Source organism: Ursus americanus, chromosome 18 (assembly GCF_024610735.1).
Source record: "Ursus americanus isolate L20-20 chromosome 18, mUrsAme1.1.p, whole genome shotgun sequence".
Taxonomy (NCBI): domain Eukaryota; kingdom Metazoa; phylum Chordata; class Mammalia; order Carnivora; family Ursidae; genus Ursus; species Ursus americanus.
Window position 1 is genome coordinate 1,902,775 of NC_142144.1, and position 16,978 is coordinate 1,919,752.

At 63.2% G+C, this 16,978-nt stretch overlaps 1 protein-coding gene across 1 annotated transcript; it reads left to right on the top strand.

The window, feature by feature from the left end:
- The first annotated feature begins 12,729 nt into the window (after positions 1-12,729).
- Positions 12,730-16,671, top strand: SOHLH1 (spermatogenesis and oogenesis specific basic helix-loop-helix 1). Its single transcript, XM_045813677.2, has 7 exons — positions 12,730-12,938; positions 13,339-13,486; positions 13,696-13,817; positions 13,905-14,002; positions 15,134-15,320; positions 15,809-15,879; positions 16,438-16,671. Exons 1-7 carry the CDS (start codon positions 12,730-12,732, stop codon positions 16,653-16,655), a joined length of 1,053 nt encoding a protein of 350 aa, XP_045669633.2. The 3' UTR covers positions 16,656-16,671.
- The last annotated feature ends 307 nt before the right edge of the window (positions 16,672-16,978 follow it).

The window sequence follows — 16,978 nt, forward strand, 5'->3', positions numbered from 1 at the left end:
TCCCTCCCCTTCCAAAGACCCCTGCCTAGTCAATCCAGGGCAGCACCCTCCACCCCACCTGCACCCCCCAGGGCCCCTCCCTCCCCAGCCCCGCCTCCTGCAGGCTCCTGTCACCTGGTACAGCCTTTCCACCCTCGCTGGCCTGGACTGCTCCCACAGCCTCTGGCCTGCCCCCAGCAGCCCCACCCTGCCCGCCAGGCCTGTGGCCACTGGATGCCCGGCACCCGCCTGGGGCTCACTCCAAAGCACCTCCAGGACACTGGGAGGTTCCTCGAGGCCAATTCAGGGCCGTGAAGCCCTCCCAGCGGCCCCCTCCACAATCCTTGGTGCTAAGGCTGTCTGCTCAGCTTTCCTCCAGGTCCAGAACACCCATCTTTGACCCAAAAACCTCCTCCTAGACCCTCAGGCTCATGGGGAGGGGGTGCCTGACCAGGGGACTTAAGAAGAGGTCCTTGTCCTTGTCCTCCCTGAGGCCAAGTGGCTTGTCTCAGATCAGAACCTAGGAGGGGGTGTCACTGGGGGACAGGGGGTTTCTTTGGGCCCCGGCTGAGCAGCCCTTGGTGGTGTCAGCAGGATTCTGAGACCACAGAGATCCCTGCCCCATCACCTGAGTTAAAGAGACCTGGTTGTGCTGGAGCAGGGGTTTTGGGGCCAGACTAGGCAAACCGGGGGGGGGGGGGGTCCCCAGGTGGTCTGCAGCTTTTTGAGACACATGTGTCTTCCAGGGCTCCTGCCCCTTTTCTGTCCCCATTGCCACATCAAAGTGAGTTTTGGCTACTTACCCATCATACGAGTGGGGGCAGGCGTCAGCAGAGCCACCTCCAGGCTCCTGGCCTTCTGGGGCAGCAGCCCCCAAAGCCCTCTGCACATTAGCCCTCTCTGCTCTCCAGGTGAGAGGGTCACTAGCCACCCCTTGAGCCCCATAACCCCATAGCAGCAGGGTGGTCCCGGCCCCTGCAGGGCAGCTGTGCATCTCTTAATGGGATACCTTGGGGACACTCATCTCCGTGGCACAGATGTGCAAACAGAGACCCAGGTTCCCGACCTCAACCAGCAACCTGGATTCCTGGCCCTCTGGCATCAGCGGACCTTCCAGGTAAGTCCAGCCCCAGGTCACGCCTTGGTGTTGCTTCCCAGACAGCCCATGGTGGGATGCTTGGGAGAAAGAAGGAATCCTCCGCTCGCACCCTCCACCTGCCAGGCTCACTCTCACCGGGCTCCTCTAAGAGCCAAGACCCGTAAGAGGGCAGCACATCAACTGTGATCCTTTAGAGTGGGTGGGCCCTGGGCTGGGCCTCCTGGGCCCCTCCTAAGTTGCTCCAGGGAGAGCAGAAGTTGCTGGGGGATGGTGTCCTCCACTTTTAGCAGGCCTGTTCCCCAATCTAAAGCCTGACGGGCAGGAGAGCAGCAGGAGGACGCAGGAGCTGGACTTGGCCTCCAGGCAGGCACAGGAGTCTGCTGACCACACTCTGCTCCTTGAGCTGGAAAACTGAGGGCAGGCTGTGCCCGGAGGCTGGGAATGGCCGTGGGGGGGGGGGCACTCACCTGGAGCACAAGATCCACCCAGGCGGCAGGCAGGTGGGTGGGCACCTAGAAACCCTCCTCTCCTTCCTCAAACCCGGAGGGGCAGGCACATTCCCTGAGCCCCCAGCGAGGGCCTGTCCCACGCTTCCTGTCCCCTGGACATGCAACAGGGGGGTCTCGGCATCCCCATCCCACAGGCGTCAGAGCTGCTCAAGGACTGTCCCAGGCCAAAGCTGCAAGTGGCAGGCGCAGGCCTGACACGCCCACGTGCTATTTTCCCAGGTTACAAGGTCAACCCCGAGGATCTGGCAGCGTTTGAAAAATAACATTTTCCTAATTGCATCAGTGTGGCTGCATGTTTTTCCTTAGTCACAAGCTGGCTGGGCTGTGGGGAGGTGCGGGCAAGCAGGAGGACCACGTGGCCGGAGGCTGGGGGCTGTAATTTCTCTGTCTTGCCCCTCTCTTGCTGAAAGCCTCTTTCAATAGCAGAATCCCGAGACACTGCTGGCTCCCCAGGCATGGCTGCCCCTGATTCCGTCCCCGGTTTGAGCTGCTTTGGGTTTTCTCTCTCTCCCAGCCTCAAGGCCCAGAACTGGCAGGGTCCATGGAAGAGCTCAGAGGGTGGAAGTTCTGCTGCAGGGGGGGGGGGGGGTGGGGGGACAGGAAGTGCACCAGGAGTTGGGAGGCCTGGCCCCCCAACCCTGGGGTGGGTGATAAGGGTGTGCTACCCCTCAACCCCGAAGGGGCCGCTGTGACGCTGGACACTCGAGGGAGTGAACAGACACCCCAGAGGCCTCCTGGCATCCTGCCCTGTTCCCCCCACAGAGCTGAAAGCCCGGGACCGGTTGTTGTGCTAGCTGAGGGCCGGGGCCCCTGGGGTCTCCTGGAAAGGTGCCCATGGCTGAGCCCTGCTTCCCAAGGCATCGGGGTCTGGTTGAGACCTTTCCCTAAGCCCCAGGGCGCATGTCCCTCAGAGCTTCCGGGCACACGGGAGTGGCGTGCTGTCCTGTCCCTGCCGAAGCTGAGGTGGTCTGGGTGGGGCAGGAATAAGGCCCTGGCTTGGCTGCCCAGACACAGAGTACACCCCCCTTCCCACTCCCCTCTCCCCGCCTGACCTGAGGGACCTGGGGAGGAAGGCTGGGAAGCCCAAGACCATGCCCATTATCTTTACTTCTCCTGTGATGGCCGCACCAAACGATGGCTGATTTCTACAAGAACTGTGTGTTCTGGTGGCCCAAGGAAGGCATCCATCTGCCCAGTCCTCATGTTCCCTCAGGACAAGACATGGAGCCCCCTCTGTGGGACCTGCCAACCCTTGGAGCCAGGGCAGAGCAGTCCCCCAGCCCCCGGGCAGGGTGGGCTGCGTCCCTGCTCCTTCTGGGGACCCTCAGGGCCCATGGGCACAAAAGCATGAGGCCCAGGCAGCAGCCAAAGGTCCTGAGGACTCGAGTGTGGTTCAGGCCTGTCCCATCAGTTCATGCTGTGTGGCCCCAGGGGAGTCACCACCCCTCTCTGAGCCTCAGCTTCCTCATCCGTAAGTGAGGGTGACTTCCATACTCCTGGGCTAATTGTAAAGGGGTAAAAAGGAGGTGAGTGTGAGACATTCGGGGTAACCCCTGGCAGAAGGCGGCTCAGTCTGCATCAGTGTTTAATTCTGGGCTGGCTGGCCAGCATCTGGCCAAGTGCCGGTGGATAAGGCTCTGACCCCAAGTGTTCCTGGGATGGTCAAACCCCCATCCTGCCCTCTCCAGGTCAGCGAGAGGCCCCTTGGGGAACTGGGATTTGTGATGCTGACCTGTAGGATCCAGCTGGGGAGGCCACGGATGGGAATGGAAGTGTGCAGCCTGGCCCACAGCAAGAGAAGTCCCCGTCAGCAGTCTGGTGCACACGTCACCACGTACCCTGAGCCTCCAACCCCGTGGAGGAAGAGCCTCAGCCGCGCTGCGGGGTGGTGGCACAGGGTCCGGAAAACCAACTGCACGGAGCCAGGACTCGCTATGCCTATCATCTGAGATGAGGACCCACGGGCTCATGGAGCTGGAGGGTCTTCACTGAGGTTCTGAAGCTTAGGAAGAGGCCCCCAGGGTGGGAAGCCAGGTTGGCCGGATGCCGAAGCCTTCCTGTATACCAGCAGATGTGCTCGCTGCCTCCGGGCGGTGAGGGGAACCCCCGGGAGTCGGGGGTTTCTGCTTCTCTGTCCTGCTCACATCACCCCCTTGGTGCTCAAGGAGTCGATCGGCAGGATGACAGGAAAGAGTCAAAGACCCGCTCCTCCCACCGAAGGCACCAGGCCCGAAGGTTTTACACTCAAGTTCTGCCCCCTCAGTCAAACCACTTCAGAGCCCAGAAAGAAAAGGAAGCTTCTCTCCTTATTCACCAAGGCTGGCCCAAACCCGTCCCTGAAATCACACCCGCACAGAACCAACGCTGACATTAGGCCGGCTCCCTTCAGACTCTAAGTACGAACTACCCGAATAAACCGTTAGCAAATGGGATCCAGTAGCCTGTTAGCACCCCATGACCACAATGAAATAGAGTTTATCTAAAAAAGTACAACGTACTTCATTATACTAAGCCATTCAAGGAGGAAATCCATTTGGATCAGGTTGGCAAATACAAAAAAACATTTGTTAAGATTCAAAATCCACTGATACATTAGACACAGGAAGAAACATCCCCAACTTAATTAACGACAACAAAAGGAATCTTCCAGAAATCGAGGCCAATGTGGTGCCTGTGCCAAACAAGCAAGCCGTCCCCTCTCAACCTGGGACGCCGGTCTGCCCGCCATGATGGGAGTCCCGGCCAGCTCGGAGACAAAGGAAAGAGCAAGAAGAGCAAATGCTGAAAAAAAACGCAGGTCTAATGGCGTGCAGCCGGCACAACCACTTACCTAGAAAACCCAAGAGAATCAATTGAAAAACTATTAGAACAAATGAAAGCATCTCCTGACCGGGCCCCACCTGAGCACATCCCACCAGCCAGGAGCAGGAACAACAGTGCAAGCGTCTCAGGCAATTCCTGCTCGTGGTGGCCACAGACCCAAGCCCCCAGAGCTGCTCTTGCCACGGAGCCGATGGGATCACGGGGGGGGGGGGGGGGAACTGCACAGCACCCGGACACTGGCTGAAAGCCATCTCTAGCGGGATGCGGAGGTCGCGCTCCCCACAGCTCAGCAGTCCATTCTCTAGACAAAGTGGCAATTAGTTCCCATCAACACACATGGTCAATTTCTCAAAATGTGACAAATTGTTTCCGAAATTCAGACCGAAAAATAAATGTGCAACAAGAGCCCAGACAGGCCTTGGAGCTGTTGGGACTAAAAGCCGCAGCCACGGGAGCCCTGGGGTTTGGCGTGAGAAAGGACACGTGGCAGGGACCTGGGGACGCGGGCCTGGCCTTGAGGGGTCGGTGCTGGAACCCAGGTGCTCGGGCCAGGCTGCGCGAACATGAGACCCCCCACCTCGAGGCCCCACCCGGAGGAGAAGCCTGGAACGGGATGCAGGGGAAAGTCGCTTGGCGTCGAGAAGGCATCTCATGCGTGAAAACCAGGGCACATCAAGAAATGGAGCGGAGGCCCAACTGCGATCCCCAGGGACAGCCGCCGGCAGCAGTGATCACGACTGGGCCCCCTGTGGGACCGCCTGCAGGTTGCGGAGCAAAGACACACGGACACAGAACGACGAAGGATGGGCACTTGGCAAGTCAAAGAACACACAAAAATGGGTCATTAACGTGGGAAAGCTTTCCTCCTCGCTGGTCATTGAGGAGACAGACCTAAGGGCAGTCACGTGCTGGTGGCCACGTGTAGTCTGAGAATGTCCAGAGCAGGGAGGGCGTGGACCGGGCTCTCATGTCTGCGTCTCCCACGTGGACACGAGAGGAGCCGCTGGGAGCCACGCACCGGCTATGGTGGAACACAGGGGCTGTCCCGCCCAGAGCCTCTGCCCTTTCAGGGGCTCCCACATTAAAGACAGCACAACTCCACTCTGAAGGAACATCCACAAAAGGACATTTTCTCTGGGCACCCGGCTTGCGGGCCGTGCACAGACTGTCCCTGCTGCGTGGTGACCTCGGTTTAGGGTTGGCACATCTCGTCCACATTGCCACATGAAGAGCCCACGTCACATGAGACCTGTTACTGGGGGCCAGGAGGCCAGGACCACCCCTGCCCCCAGCTTCCCGAGGCTGGAGCCCCGGTCCCCCACCTTGTCCTCAGCCCACCTCTGGGCAGGCCTCTGGGGAGAAGTGCCCTGCTCTTCACGCCCGGTGTGTGGCTTCCTGGGAAAACATTCCTTCTCCCCCCGGGGCTCCTCGTAGGGGTCCTGATTGCTCACGGTGCTCAAACCGACTGTCCCAGGGTCTGCGGTGAGTGGCAGCTCCTCTAAGGGACATGGTGTCTCTCCTACGATGTGTCCCTCCTCGGCTCACTCACTTCATAATTCCCAAGGAGCCTGGAGAGCCACGTCTGTCAGAGAAATTGGGGATGGGGGATGCGTGCACGCCTATGTGTGCATGGATGTATGTATGCATGCCCGTGTGAGTATGCCCGTGCCTACGGGTATGTGTGTGAGCACACGTGTGTGTGCACAGCCCCACGCATCCCTGCTCATCCGGGAGAGCCCTGAAGACACTGCAGCATCGTCGGGGTGGGGGGGCAGCGGTGAGCCAGGCTTGGTGCCCGGGGAAGCGGAAAGCCGCATCTCTCTGCTGACCACAACAGAAAAGCTAAGTGCTTCCTTTGCACAATAATTAAAAAGCTGGAGCCATTCAAGCTGCTCGGCAGCAGGCGGGTGGGCATCTCTGGGGAGTGTCCGCCCTCTCTCCTGGTGGGGGGGGGGCTCTGAGTCAACGCCCGCACAGCTGCTCCCCACCACCCCAGCGCGTCAAGTTCCAAAGTCAAAGCTCAGAACACGTCGTTGTGCTGAATTCAAACCCGAGAGTCATCCAAACGGACACTTCACGGCAGCTTTCTCTGTGCCCCGGCAAAGCCAGAGGGCAGGCAGGCAGGGCCTGGGAGTGGTGTGGACGCAGGGCCCAGTCCTCACCACCGGCTTTCCCTGAGCCTGAGATCCACCTGCCGGGATACAGGGGGAGGCAGAAGCCGTGGGGATTTGTAGTTCCCACTCCGCCTGCTCACCTGGGCTTGGGCCTACCTCCCAAGAAAGCCCCCTCTTGCACACCCCAAGAAGGACCTAGTGTGCCTGGTCACTCAGGGTCAGGCGGTGGGTCCGTGTCCAGATTGCAAGGCCTGGCACTCACCCCTGCATGCCCATGACCCTTAGCTGGTCCTGCCCGTGAGCTGTATCCCCTCCTCTGCCTGAAGATGCCCGAGTACCTGTCCCTCCAGCTGGACACATGGGGTGTGGGGTGCCCTCAGCAACCTGTCAGCACAGACAGCCGGGGGGGGGGGGGGTAGAGGCATCCTGTCACAGCAGGGCACGGGGGCTCCCCCTGGAGGAGGGCTGCCCCATCTGCCCCTGCCAGGGCCCTGCTCAGCCCGCAGAGCTGGCCACACTCCGTGCCCCTGAAGGCTTGCGTGGCCTGCAAAGGGGTCCTCATCCGGAAACGGAAGCCCAGGTGGGGATGTCACTCTGCCCCCACGTGACCCCTTATTCCTGGCAGATCCTAGGCGTAGAGCCCCGCGCTCGCGGCATCCAAGAGAACCCAACTTTGCGGCTGGCTCCCTGTTCTCTGTCCTCTGACACCAGCCGGTGCCTCCAGGGTCACGTCCCCACCAACACCCTAAGGGCTCCCACAAGAACTCCACGCCAGGCTGTCAGCCTCTCCAGGGCCCCTGCCGGCCTGGAGCTGTCACTGTCACCACAGGTACAAACACCAAGTTGTGGCCAGGGTCCCCACAGGGGCTGTCACCTAGCCAGGTGGGAGACAGGTTGTCCGACTTCCCTGAGCCTTGCCGCCCCCACCACCCACCGGGTCAGGGAGGACATCTTCAGGCCTCCGGGTCCCCCAGGTCCTCAGCTGCTGGCCCTGAGACCACGGGTGCCCGCGTCGGCTCCACTGGGCCGGCCTCCCTGCACCACCCAGCACAACAATTACAGGCACCCCCGCAGATGCCGAGCTCCACCTGCTCTCCTACCCGCTTCCTGCCCTGACCCCTAGGGAGCTGATGCTCTGTCCCCATGTGACAGCCCTGGCGGCTCGGCTGGGACGAAGCCGACGGGAGGAGCACGCCAGGACGTTAGCCCTGGTGCCGAGCCGCAGGGTGGGCAACGGACACCACCACCTCACACGCTGCTCAGGTCCCGGCCAATGCCCCTTCCTGCGGCGGCCCAGCAGCCCTGAACTGGGTCCCCCGGTTCTGGATCCCCTGCACTAGTGAGCACTTGGTGGCTGCCCTTCCTTTCAGGAGACCGTCACCGGCTGAGGTCCCCAGCAAGGAGCCTCAGGTCCAGTCACTATCAGTGTGTCAGGCCACATCACGGGCCAGAAGGAGCTGGCGCCCAGAGTGGCCAGCGTGTCCAGAGCCCCCAGACCTCACTGTCCCACGCAGAACAGCCCAGAGCGACGGCAGATTCCTGAACACGTCCCCCGTGGCAGGTCCGGACGACACAGCTGACTTCTCCGGAAGGCCTCTCCAGGGACTCCAGTCCCGGGAGCTGGCCCGGCCCCGCCTCCATCCCCTGCAAACTTTTTGAACTCACCAGCATCTAGCACGACCCTCGCCCCCTGGGGAAGGCCCCTGGCTCCAAAGGGGAAAAAGATTTTGGGTGAATGTGAGGAGGAGGAGGACATCCACACACACGGCCCGAACAGCTCCCGAGACAACTTTCAAAATGCCTGGGTAATGAGGTGCTGCTCCAGAGCCAACCCCCATTTTGGAGCTCCGCCCAGAGACTTCTGTGCACCCCCACTGCCCTTGCTCCAGCAGCAGGCAGGGCCCTCCTCCACACTCCAGGTGCCCCCGCCCTGTCCTGCCCGCTCTCCTACTGGAATGCACGTGTGTGCACACACGTGCACGTACACACCCATTAGCCCCCTTCACCACAAGGCTCAGGACGCACTCAGGCAGACGTTCCTGGGGCAGAAAACCGGGCGCTTGTCTGGAGAGAAGACAAGGACTGCCTCCCTGAACCAGGCAGCACTCCGGAACAGCCTGCAAACCCCCGCTTCCTCCGGGAGCCCAAAGAGAAACCTCAGGGAAAGAATTCACACTTAGTCACTAACCCTTCGTGGGGAGAGGAAGTCACAGTAACAGAGCCCGACCTCGGCCACCCCACGGGTTACTCAGACCCAGACGTGAGGACAAGCTGGCTGGAGGACAGACCAGCACACTCAAGGCTGTGGCGCGGCGGGACGTGAGCACACAGGTCACACCCACACACCTGCCCTCTGACAGAAGCACGGCTCCAAGTAGCTACCCCCCCTCCGTCTCCTTCTCACTCACCTCTGTCTTTCTGAGCTGCTGCCGCAGACTCTCGGCCGAACGCAGACCCGAGTACCCTCCAGTCCCCTAGACCAGAAGGCCACCCTCGTGCCGGCCCGAGCTAAGCTGTACCTCAGGCCCTGAGAACCTTTCCCACAGGGCCTGGGCTGCTTCCTGCTGCCCTGCAGGCACTGCTCCCTAATATGGGCCTGGAGAGCTGGCTGAGACTTCCGGCCAGGCACGTACCCTGGCAGGACGCCAGCCCTGAATCTTTGCACCCTCGGCCATCAGGGCCCACAGGGTGCCACGCCTGCCCCCAGTGGGGAGGGGCAGGGCTGAGGGGAACTGACAGCTCGGGGAAAGGCCAGAGGGCTCGGACCAGAAGGCTAGCACTGGCCAGCTCTGGGGCAGGACAGTTCTTCCCAGGCCTCTGTCCCTTCCATAATGACTGTCACCTGCAGGGCAGTGACATCTGCACCTGGGGAAGAAACAGGATAAGAAGGGCAGTGACCAATGATCTGACGAGGTGGCTGGGGCCTGGGACCCCACCTCTCAGGGATGGACCTAGGGTCCAGGCAGGGTTGCAGGCACCAAGGTAAAGATTCCTGCAGCCCAGAGAGCCAGCAGCCCTCCCCAGATCCCTCGTGCTTGACCTCACAGCCAGGGGGCTGGTCCCTGCCAGCAGCAGGCAGGGGTACCCACCACCCCCACCTCTGCCCAGAACCCCAGCACTGTTACTGATATCACGCAGCACATTTCAAGACAGAGTCTCACCCAAGGTCCAGAGAGGGGGCAAAGCCAGGCCCCCGGACTCCAGAGCCGCCCTGCTGTGAAGCCTGGTGCAGGAACCTGCCCCGCAGAAGCTCTCCAACCCAGGCCCTCGTTCCACCCGAGAAAGGTCTTCCTTCTCCCAGCTGAAGCCTCCCGAACCCAGAAGCCTTGTCCTTAGCTGCTTCCACTAGTCCCCCTTCGTTGGGTGGGGGTAGGGGTGGGAGGTGGTCCATACCCAGGCTAACTTCTCCTGTGGTTCTCCACCTAGCCGGACCTTCTCTTGGGGGCCCTCACCCAGTCTCCCTTTCCCCATCCAGCCTGACCTTCCACCCAGCATGACCTTCCCTGGGTTGGGACAAAACCCCAGCAGGTCTGTTGGGACTTTGCCTTCCCCAGGCCTCGCCAGGGGGCTGTGCCCTCTGGGCCAGTCACCCGGCTGCACAGGACATGTGGCATCCTGGGGCACTATGAGGAAAGGTGGCTGACCGTGGCTGGCTCCCACGACACCTAGAAGCTATACCAGTTGGCCCTCTTCTCACACCGCTGGGCAAATAGGGACCCGAAAGAGAAGGAACAAGCCAAAATACCGAACAATTAAAAAGCCAGGACTCCTGCCCTTTGTGTAACAGCACACCTGCATCCCACATCCCAGTCTGGGTTCTTCCTGGGAAGGAGGGCCCTTGAACACCCCTTCCGTGTGGAGTACCCCTGCTGCCATGCCCCACTCAGGTACTGTGCTGCCACCCCCCCCCCCTCCCGCAGGCGTGCACCCCCGACGGGCTCCTCCTCCAGGTTCGATGGAGGGGGACTGGGAGGCCCGCGCGCAGCCCCAGCTTCCCAGCCAGCTGTGGCCGCACTTCCCGCGCCTGGGAGATACTGGACCCCACACCTAAAAAATGGCCGCGCCAGGGGCCCTTGTGCGCTGAGAGCGCAGGCAGACAGACACCAGCCCCCGGGCACCTGCTGGTCGTCGGAGCGAGTGCCCCTTCGGCGAGGCCCGGTCCTGTGGGGCGCTCCTGTTCCCACGGTAGGCGGGGAGGGCGCTCGCGGGTGAGGGCGTGGAGGTGGACCTGGGATGTGGGGCTCTCGAAGAGGAGGGGCCCCGGGGCGGGGGGCTAGGGTGTGCGAGGGTCCTGGAAGAGGGCGCACGCGGGGACTGGGGTCCCTCCGCCGGGGGAGAGGCGCATCGGCCGTACCTGGGGGCGCATCGGCCGTCGTCGAACACGAAGGTCCGGTTGGTGTGGCCCGCGCCGCGCACCCCCGTCCGCGACCCCCTGGACGAGTCCCCCGGGCTGCGCACCCGGTCGGGAAGCGGCATGCGCGGCGGCAGCGGCGGCTCGGATCCGGAACCGAGGGGAAAAGCTTCTCCGCTTTCCCTGAAACACAGCACTTTTCTCCCTCTCCGAGACTAAGAAAGCCTGTTCCAGGGTCGGGGTCCGGGCGGCAGGCCGGGCGCGCCCCCTGCCGGCTGCGCCGAGAATGGCGGCGGCGTAGGGCCAGGCGGGAACCGAGCGGGGGATGGCTGGGGTCGGTCCGCTCATCCCCACCTGGGAACCCTCCCCCACCGCGGCGCTCTGAACCCTCCTAACCGCGATTAACAGGAAGCAGCGCTTGAACGCTGGAAAACCCCAAAGGCGCCGCAGGGCCCTTCGGCCCTGGTGGGAGGCGGCTCGGTCCTCCCACGGAGGCCCGTCCCTGGAGGTCCAGCAAGGGGAGCAGACACACTGCTAGCGCCCTGGCTCCCAGCGCCCCAGAGACCTGCGGGGCCCTAGGGCTCTGAGCAGCGCTCCCCTGGGAATGAGCTGAGGGGGTGGCGAGAATCCAGGGACGCAGGGCAGGCAGAGAGCACAGGCGTGGCCAGGGGCAGGGGTGGGGGAGGCAGGCAGGCCAGCCCTCCAGCACTTGGGCGCTGGGGAGGCACACAGTGGGACGAAGATGTGCAGAGCTGCGGCTGGGAGCTGTCAGCGTGCCCCCTGGCTCCTGGGCAGAGGGTGGCACTTCACTGACGTGGAGCGCCTGGGAAGAGGACATGTTTCGGCGGACAGGCCGGGGCAGGTGGGAATCCTTCAGCCGTCCCTAGCCGACCCCTGAGTCCCACAGATCCCCGTCAGCAGTTCTCTGACAAGCCTTCCCCTTGTCCTCTGGGACCCCTAGCTGGGTTCCTGGCTGCACAATGTTCCAGAAGCTCCCATCTCCTCCTCCTCCGCCCACCCCTGTGTCTGCCCTCCCCGCCCCAGGTAACAGCGACTGCTCCGTAGAGGGAGTCCTACCTGTCACCTCCAGCGTCCTGACACCCGGCCCACGTACCAGTGCACGGAACAGCCTGGGCTCCTGCGGGTTCCTGCCTGGGACACTGGCTGCCCGGCCCTGTCCAGACAATCACCACTCTAACGTCCTGTCCCCTCCTTCCCGGGGTAGTCCTTCACCTGCGAGCCCCTCTCTAGTCAGGCTCCCTGTGGGCCGGGCCCCTGCCTCCCAGGAGGCAGAGGCCAGCTCGGGGCGGCACTCGGAAAGGCCACACGTGAGTGGGAGCGGGCCGACCCCCGACGCTCGGGAAGAGGACAGAGGAGCACCCAGGCCGGGCCAGACTTCGGCAACTTCTGCTGGGAGACACTTTGAGGCCGGAGCGGGTGGGGGCGGGGCAGAGCACGTGCTTGGGCGGGGCGGCGGGTGGCACGTGGGGCAGGGGCACACGTGAGTGGGCGGAGCCGGCGAGACGCACACGTTCGCGTAGGGCGGGCACGTGGGGGTCCTGGGCGTGTGGTTGCGTCCTTGCAGCTGCGCTCATGGCGTCCCAGGGCCCTGAGGCTGCTGTAGAGGGGTGCAGGTGAGCAACCTGGGAGGCGCTGGAGGGGGTCATCTGGAAGGCGTCTGCTCAGGTTGGTGGGGGGCGGGAACCGAGCTGCAGGTCCCCACCCGGCAGGACCCCCTGGGGCAGGGCGCCCACCGCAGGTCCTGTGGGGGGAGGGGAAGCCCCCGAGGAGGACCCTATCCACCCCCACCCCCACCCCCACCCCGGTGGCCCCCCCCCCCCCCCAGCGACGTCCATGAGGGCACCTGGGTCCCAGCGGTGTTTTCCGGGGCTTCACGGAGCTCCGCGCTCTTTGCCTCTCCTGGGCAGCGGCTCTTTCCCGTCCAGCACCCAGGGCTGCAGCGAGGACCACGGCCAGGGCGCCCGCCCGGTCAAGGCGCCCTCCGAGCGTTCGGGCTCTGGCTTTGGCCTCCCGCGGAATGTGCTCAGCGAGAGGGAGCGCAGGTGGGCGAAGGACGGTCCCGGGCTTGCAGGGGAGTTGTGGTGGGGACGGCCGAGGACATCAGACTGGTGGCTGTGACGCGGGTGTGGGCAGCTGGAACAGGGATCATGCCGGCCTTGCCGTCAGGGGCAGTTGGCAGGTGGCAGGCTGAGCAAGAAAACCCAAGGGAGGGGCTTCCCAGGGCCCACCTCTGTAGCCTTCTTTCTGACCTGAGTCCTGGGTGGCTCAAGGGTGTGCCTTTGGGGTCTCTAGCACCGGGGTCCAGGGCCAGGCTGGCCACGCTGGTGCAAAGGTGCGGGTAACCCCTCGGTGAGGAGAGCCTGGGGTGTTCTGGCAGCTGTGGTCCTTTTTCCTGGTGGTGGCCGGGTGGGCTGACGGACACTGTTGCTTGTCTGGAAGCAGGAAGCGGATCTCGGTGAGCTGCGAGCGCCTGCGGGCTCTGCTGCCCCAGTTTGATGGCCGGCGGGAGGACATGGCCTCGGTCCTAGAGATGGCGGTGCAGTTCCTGCGGCTCGCTGGCACCGTCATGCCTAACCAGGAGCCGCACGCTGTGAGTGCTGTTCCGGCGCCCGGTCCGCGCGGAGGAGCCGCTGTGGGGCATCTTGCATCCGTTACATCCCCACTGCCCTCTGTTCTGTTTTTCCGGTCTGGGGTCTGCACCCAGGCTGAGCCTCTCGGACCCCTGCAGGGCAGCCCGTGACAACCCACAGCGTGCGTTTCCTGCGTGTGTGTGGCTTATGACACTTGCTTCCATTTTAGGTTCTTGGTCCTTCCAAGGAGACGTGGCGCGAGTGGCAGAGGGACGTTACCCAGCTGGCCTTTCCGTGTCCGAGCGCAGCAGGGCCACCAGACGGAGGCACAGGAGCCTGTGGCCTGAGTGTGTTAGTGTCCCCTGGGTGGCTGGGGAGCCCACGGGGGCAGCAGACACAGATGGTTCAGGGCTCCTCCTCTGTCTTTGTGTCACCTAGGCCACGGGCTCCTCCGAGCTGTGTGACCACGGGCGCTGGCGAGGGCGAGGCCCCATCGGGAACAGCTGAGATGCCGGAGGGTCTGCCAGCCCCCCCTGGTAAGCAAGGGCCGGTCCCAGTGCGGATGGGGCTGGTGTCCTCGCTGGAGGGGGACAGGTGTGCTCTGCAGGATGGATGGCTTCTGATCCCGGGCATGGCGGGGTCTGTTCCTCATCAAGGCTTGGACACCTGCCGTGGTTCTCTCATCATGACACACGTGCGTGTCAGGGTGAATCTCGGGGACCCCATGCTGCTTTCAGCTGTGGTAAACACAGGGTAACGGGTGCCACCAGGGGCAGGGGTGCAGCTGAGGTGGCCTGGGCTTCTCGGCTGCAGGTGGGGGCCATTCTTGGCCTGTCCTCTTTGTCCTGTTCTCTGCCAGGGAGCAGTGTCCAAGCTTCTGCTCCTCAAGGACAGGCCCCCCAGTCCTCCGTCACCTTGGGCCTCTAGGGGTCCCCGGGTCCCGGTCCTCATCCCTGCTGCTGGCCACGTTGTGCCCAGCTCTCTTGAGCAGCCCCCGCACGGCCTGGGCTTCTCGGGCGGCCTTCCTGTTCTTTCTTCTGTAATCGAATGAGTCACAGACTCTGCACGGGGAGGGCCTTTGTCCTCCGGTGCTGTGCCAGCCCAGCCTGCAGGGCAGTTCTGACGACTGCGTCTCCCTCGTCTGGACCCTGCACCGCAGCTGTCTGTCAGTACTTGAGCACGAATGACTGTGAGAGCGTTTAGGCCCCGTGCACGTGACTGCCCCGGGAGCCAAGGCTATGCTTTCTGATTGCTCGAAAGTGCCAGCACAGGAGGGGCGGCGGCTTGCTGTCACCAAGGCTGGCGGTGGAGCTGGCATCTCCAGGGAACTTTGGGAGCCGTGGGCAGGGTGTGAGGGTGCAGAGGTCACATGGCAGCGTGCTAGATCTGATGGTGGAGGCTGGCTTAGGGACTGTGGGCAGAGGGAGTGGGGTTCTAGATCTGAGCTCCAAGGACTGATCTGAGGCCAAGTGGGTGTCTCCGAGAAGCGTTCCTGGGGCAGGTGCCCAGCACCGCAGCCCTGGGTGTTCATCTCTGGGTCATCTGTCTGCCTCCTGCTTCTGAGCTCCTTTGTCCTGTGCTGGGCATGGCAGGTAGGGGCCAAGGGCTTTAGAGGAGCGCTGCTCCCCACGTGGGGAAGGCCAACCTGCACCTCACTTCTGTCGTAGAGCCTTGCATCCTGCTGTCTCAGTCTCCAGGCCCAAGTTCCTCCAAGCCCCTGAGGCCGCCCCCACCCTGGCCTCCCCGCTTGTGGCAGCCACCCTCCCCCCTGGTGAGCGAAGAGGCTCAGAGCTGCCTGGACCAGGCTGGGCCCCCAGCGGAGGAGGCCAGCTCTGTGGAGACACCGGACATCAGGTGGGTACCCAGGTGGGCATTTCTGCAGCGGTCCCGCATGCCTCCTTCCAGTCCTGCCCACACTCTGCCCGCCCCCGCCCCTGGGAAGTCTGTCCCCCTCCCTCACTGTCTGTGCCTGGGCCGCAGCTGCCAGCCCAGACCCGTTTGAGCCAGACGCCGCCGTGTGGCTTTCTGATGCGTTTCCGAAAATGTTGTCGTGTTCCTAGCCGGTCTGTGTTTTGGCTGATAGTAAACGAGTTTGTGTTTTGTGAGCACGGACCAGCTGGGGCGTGGGAGGGGAGCGTGGCAGAGGCTGGAGGGAAACCAGCAGAGGCAGCGGGGTGGGCCAGTCTGTCCTCGGTGGGCAGGCTCTGGGTCTGGCGGGGGGGGGGGGCACCCTGTTCAGCCTGAACCTGAAGCTAGCTTTGAGGTTCTGCACTTCCGTCTTGAGGTTCCAAGAGCGAGTTCACTTGGGATCACTCAGGGCGAAGTCTTCTGGTCCCATTCAGGCCTGTGTCGGGATGTGACGTGGAAGATGGGACATCCTTCTTGCTGAACACCAGTCCCGACTGGTGGCTGGGTGAGTGGGGATGTGGGGCCTGGGCCACCACTGGCCCTCATGAGGGCCAGGCCTCGGGGCATCAGCCAATCTGGATGAGGGGCTGGGCAGGTGGCTGGGATTAATGGGGAGATGTGAGTGGGCTCCCCTTGCTGTGTGCCACTAGGGTCCCACTATCTGTCTCTGAGCCCACGTTCTCCCTGCTGGTGGTTGTCAGGGTCATTGGGGTGGGGAACGCAAGGTGACGCGTGTGCACGTAGGGCATGTTGGAGCGTGGTGTGTGTCTCTTGCTGCTGGGGGTCTGTGCTTTTTCTCTAAACGGTCCTACAAGGGCATCTGGGTGGGAGAGGAGCAGAACGTCTGTGAGATTTAGTGCTGTGGGACATCGCTCTCTGTCGTGCTCTAATAGGTCCTCCCGGGTCTCGAGCAGGGTCAGCAGGAGTGGGTTCGCCCACCCGTCATGGCACTTGGGAGCCAAGGGCTTCCAAGCCAGGCAGGACAGAGGTGGGCCTCTTCTGCACCTTGACTCTGCTGTGCCTCGCCCAGGTAGCCAGGCTGATGTGTCCTGTCTGCTTCCAGGGTCTCTGGAGGGCAGAGGTGCCGGTGCCCCTTCTCGGAGCACAGCCAGGAGCAGCCTGCTGGACAGGGCAGAGCCAGGCTTCTTGACAGACCCCGAGCCCGGCTCCCAGGAGCTCCCGGACGGCCCCCTGGAGCCATGGGGCTCGGACACAGGCTGCCCTAGCCTGGCCCTGCGGGAGGAGGTGGACAATATCTTCCCCGACTTCTTCCCCTGCTAGGCGGCGGGGGCGGGGGGGGGGGTGGCGTGTCGCACGTGTCCGTGTCAGGCGCCCGGCGGCTTATTTTGGGTTTGGGTGGCAGCTGTGGTCTGCTGTGGCGAGGCTGGCGGGGCCGCAGCGGTGGAGGCCGAGAAATAAAGGCAGGGCGGCGCTCCTGCAGAAAGCGGAACTTTGGAGCGTCTGTGTAATCAGTGCCATTCACTGGGCAGATGGCACCGCATCCGCTCAGAGCGCGGGCACCTGCCTGGGGCTTGGTTTCTGCAACACTCTTGGCCTTGCGGAGTCTCTAAATAGCCCTGCAGCCTGGGGAGGGCTCCGGGGGC

Coding starts and splice junctions, on each gene's coding strand:
- SOHLH1 (XM_045813677.2), top strand. CDS start 12,730: ATGAGGGCACCTGGGTCCCAGCGGTGTTTTCCGGGGCTTCACGGAGCT. Junction 13,818..13,904: donor GGAGCCTGTGGCCTGAGTGT/GTTAGTGTCCCC, acceptor TGTGTCACCTAG/GCCACGGGCTCCTCCGAGCT. Junction 15,321..15,808: donor GTGGAGACACCGGACATCAG/GTGGGTACCCAG, acceptor GGTCCCATTCAG/GCCTGTGTCGGGATGTGACG.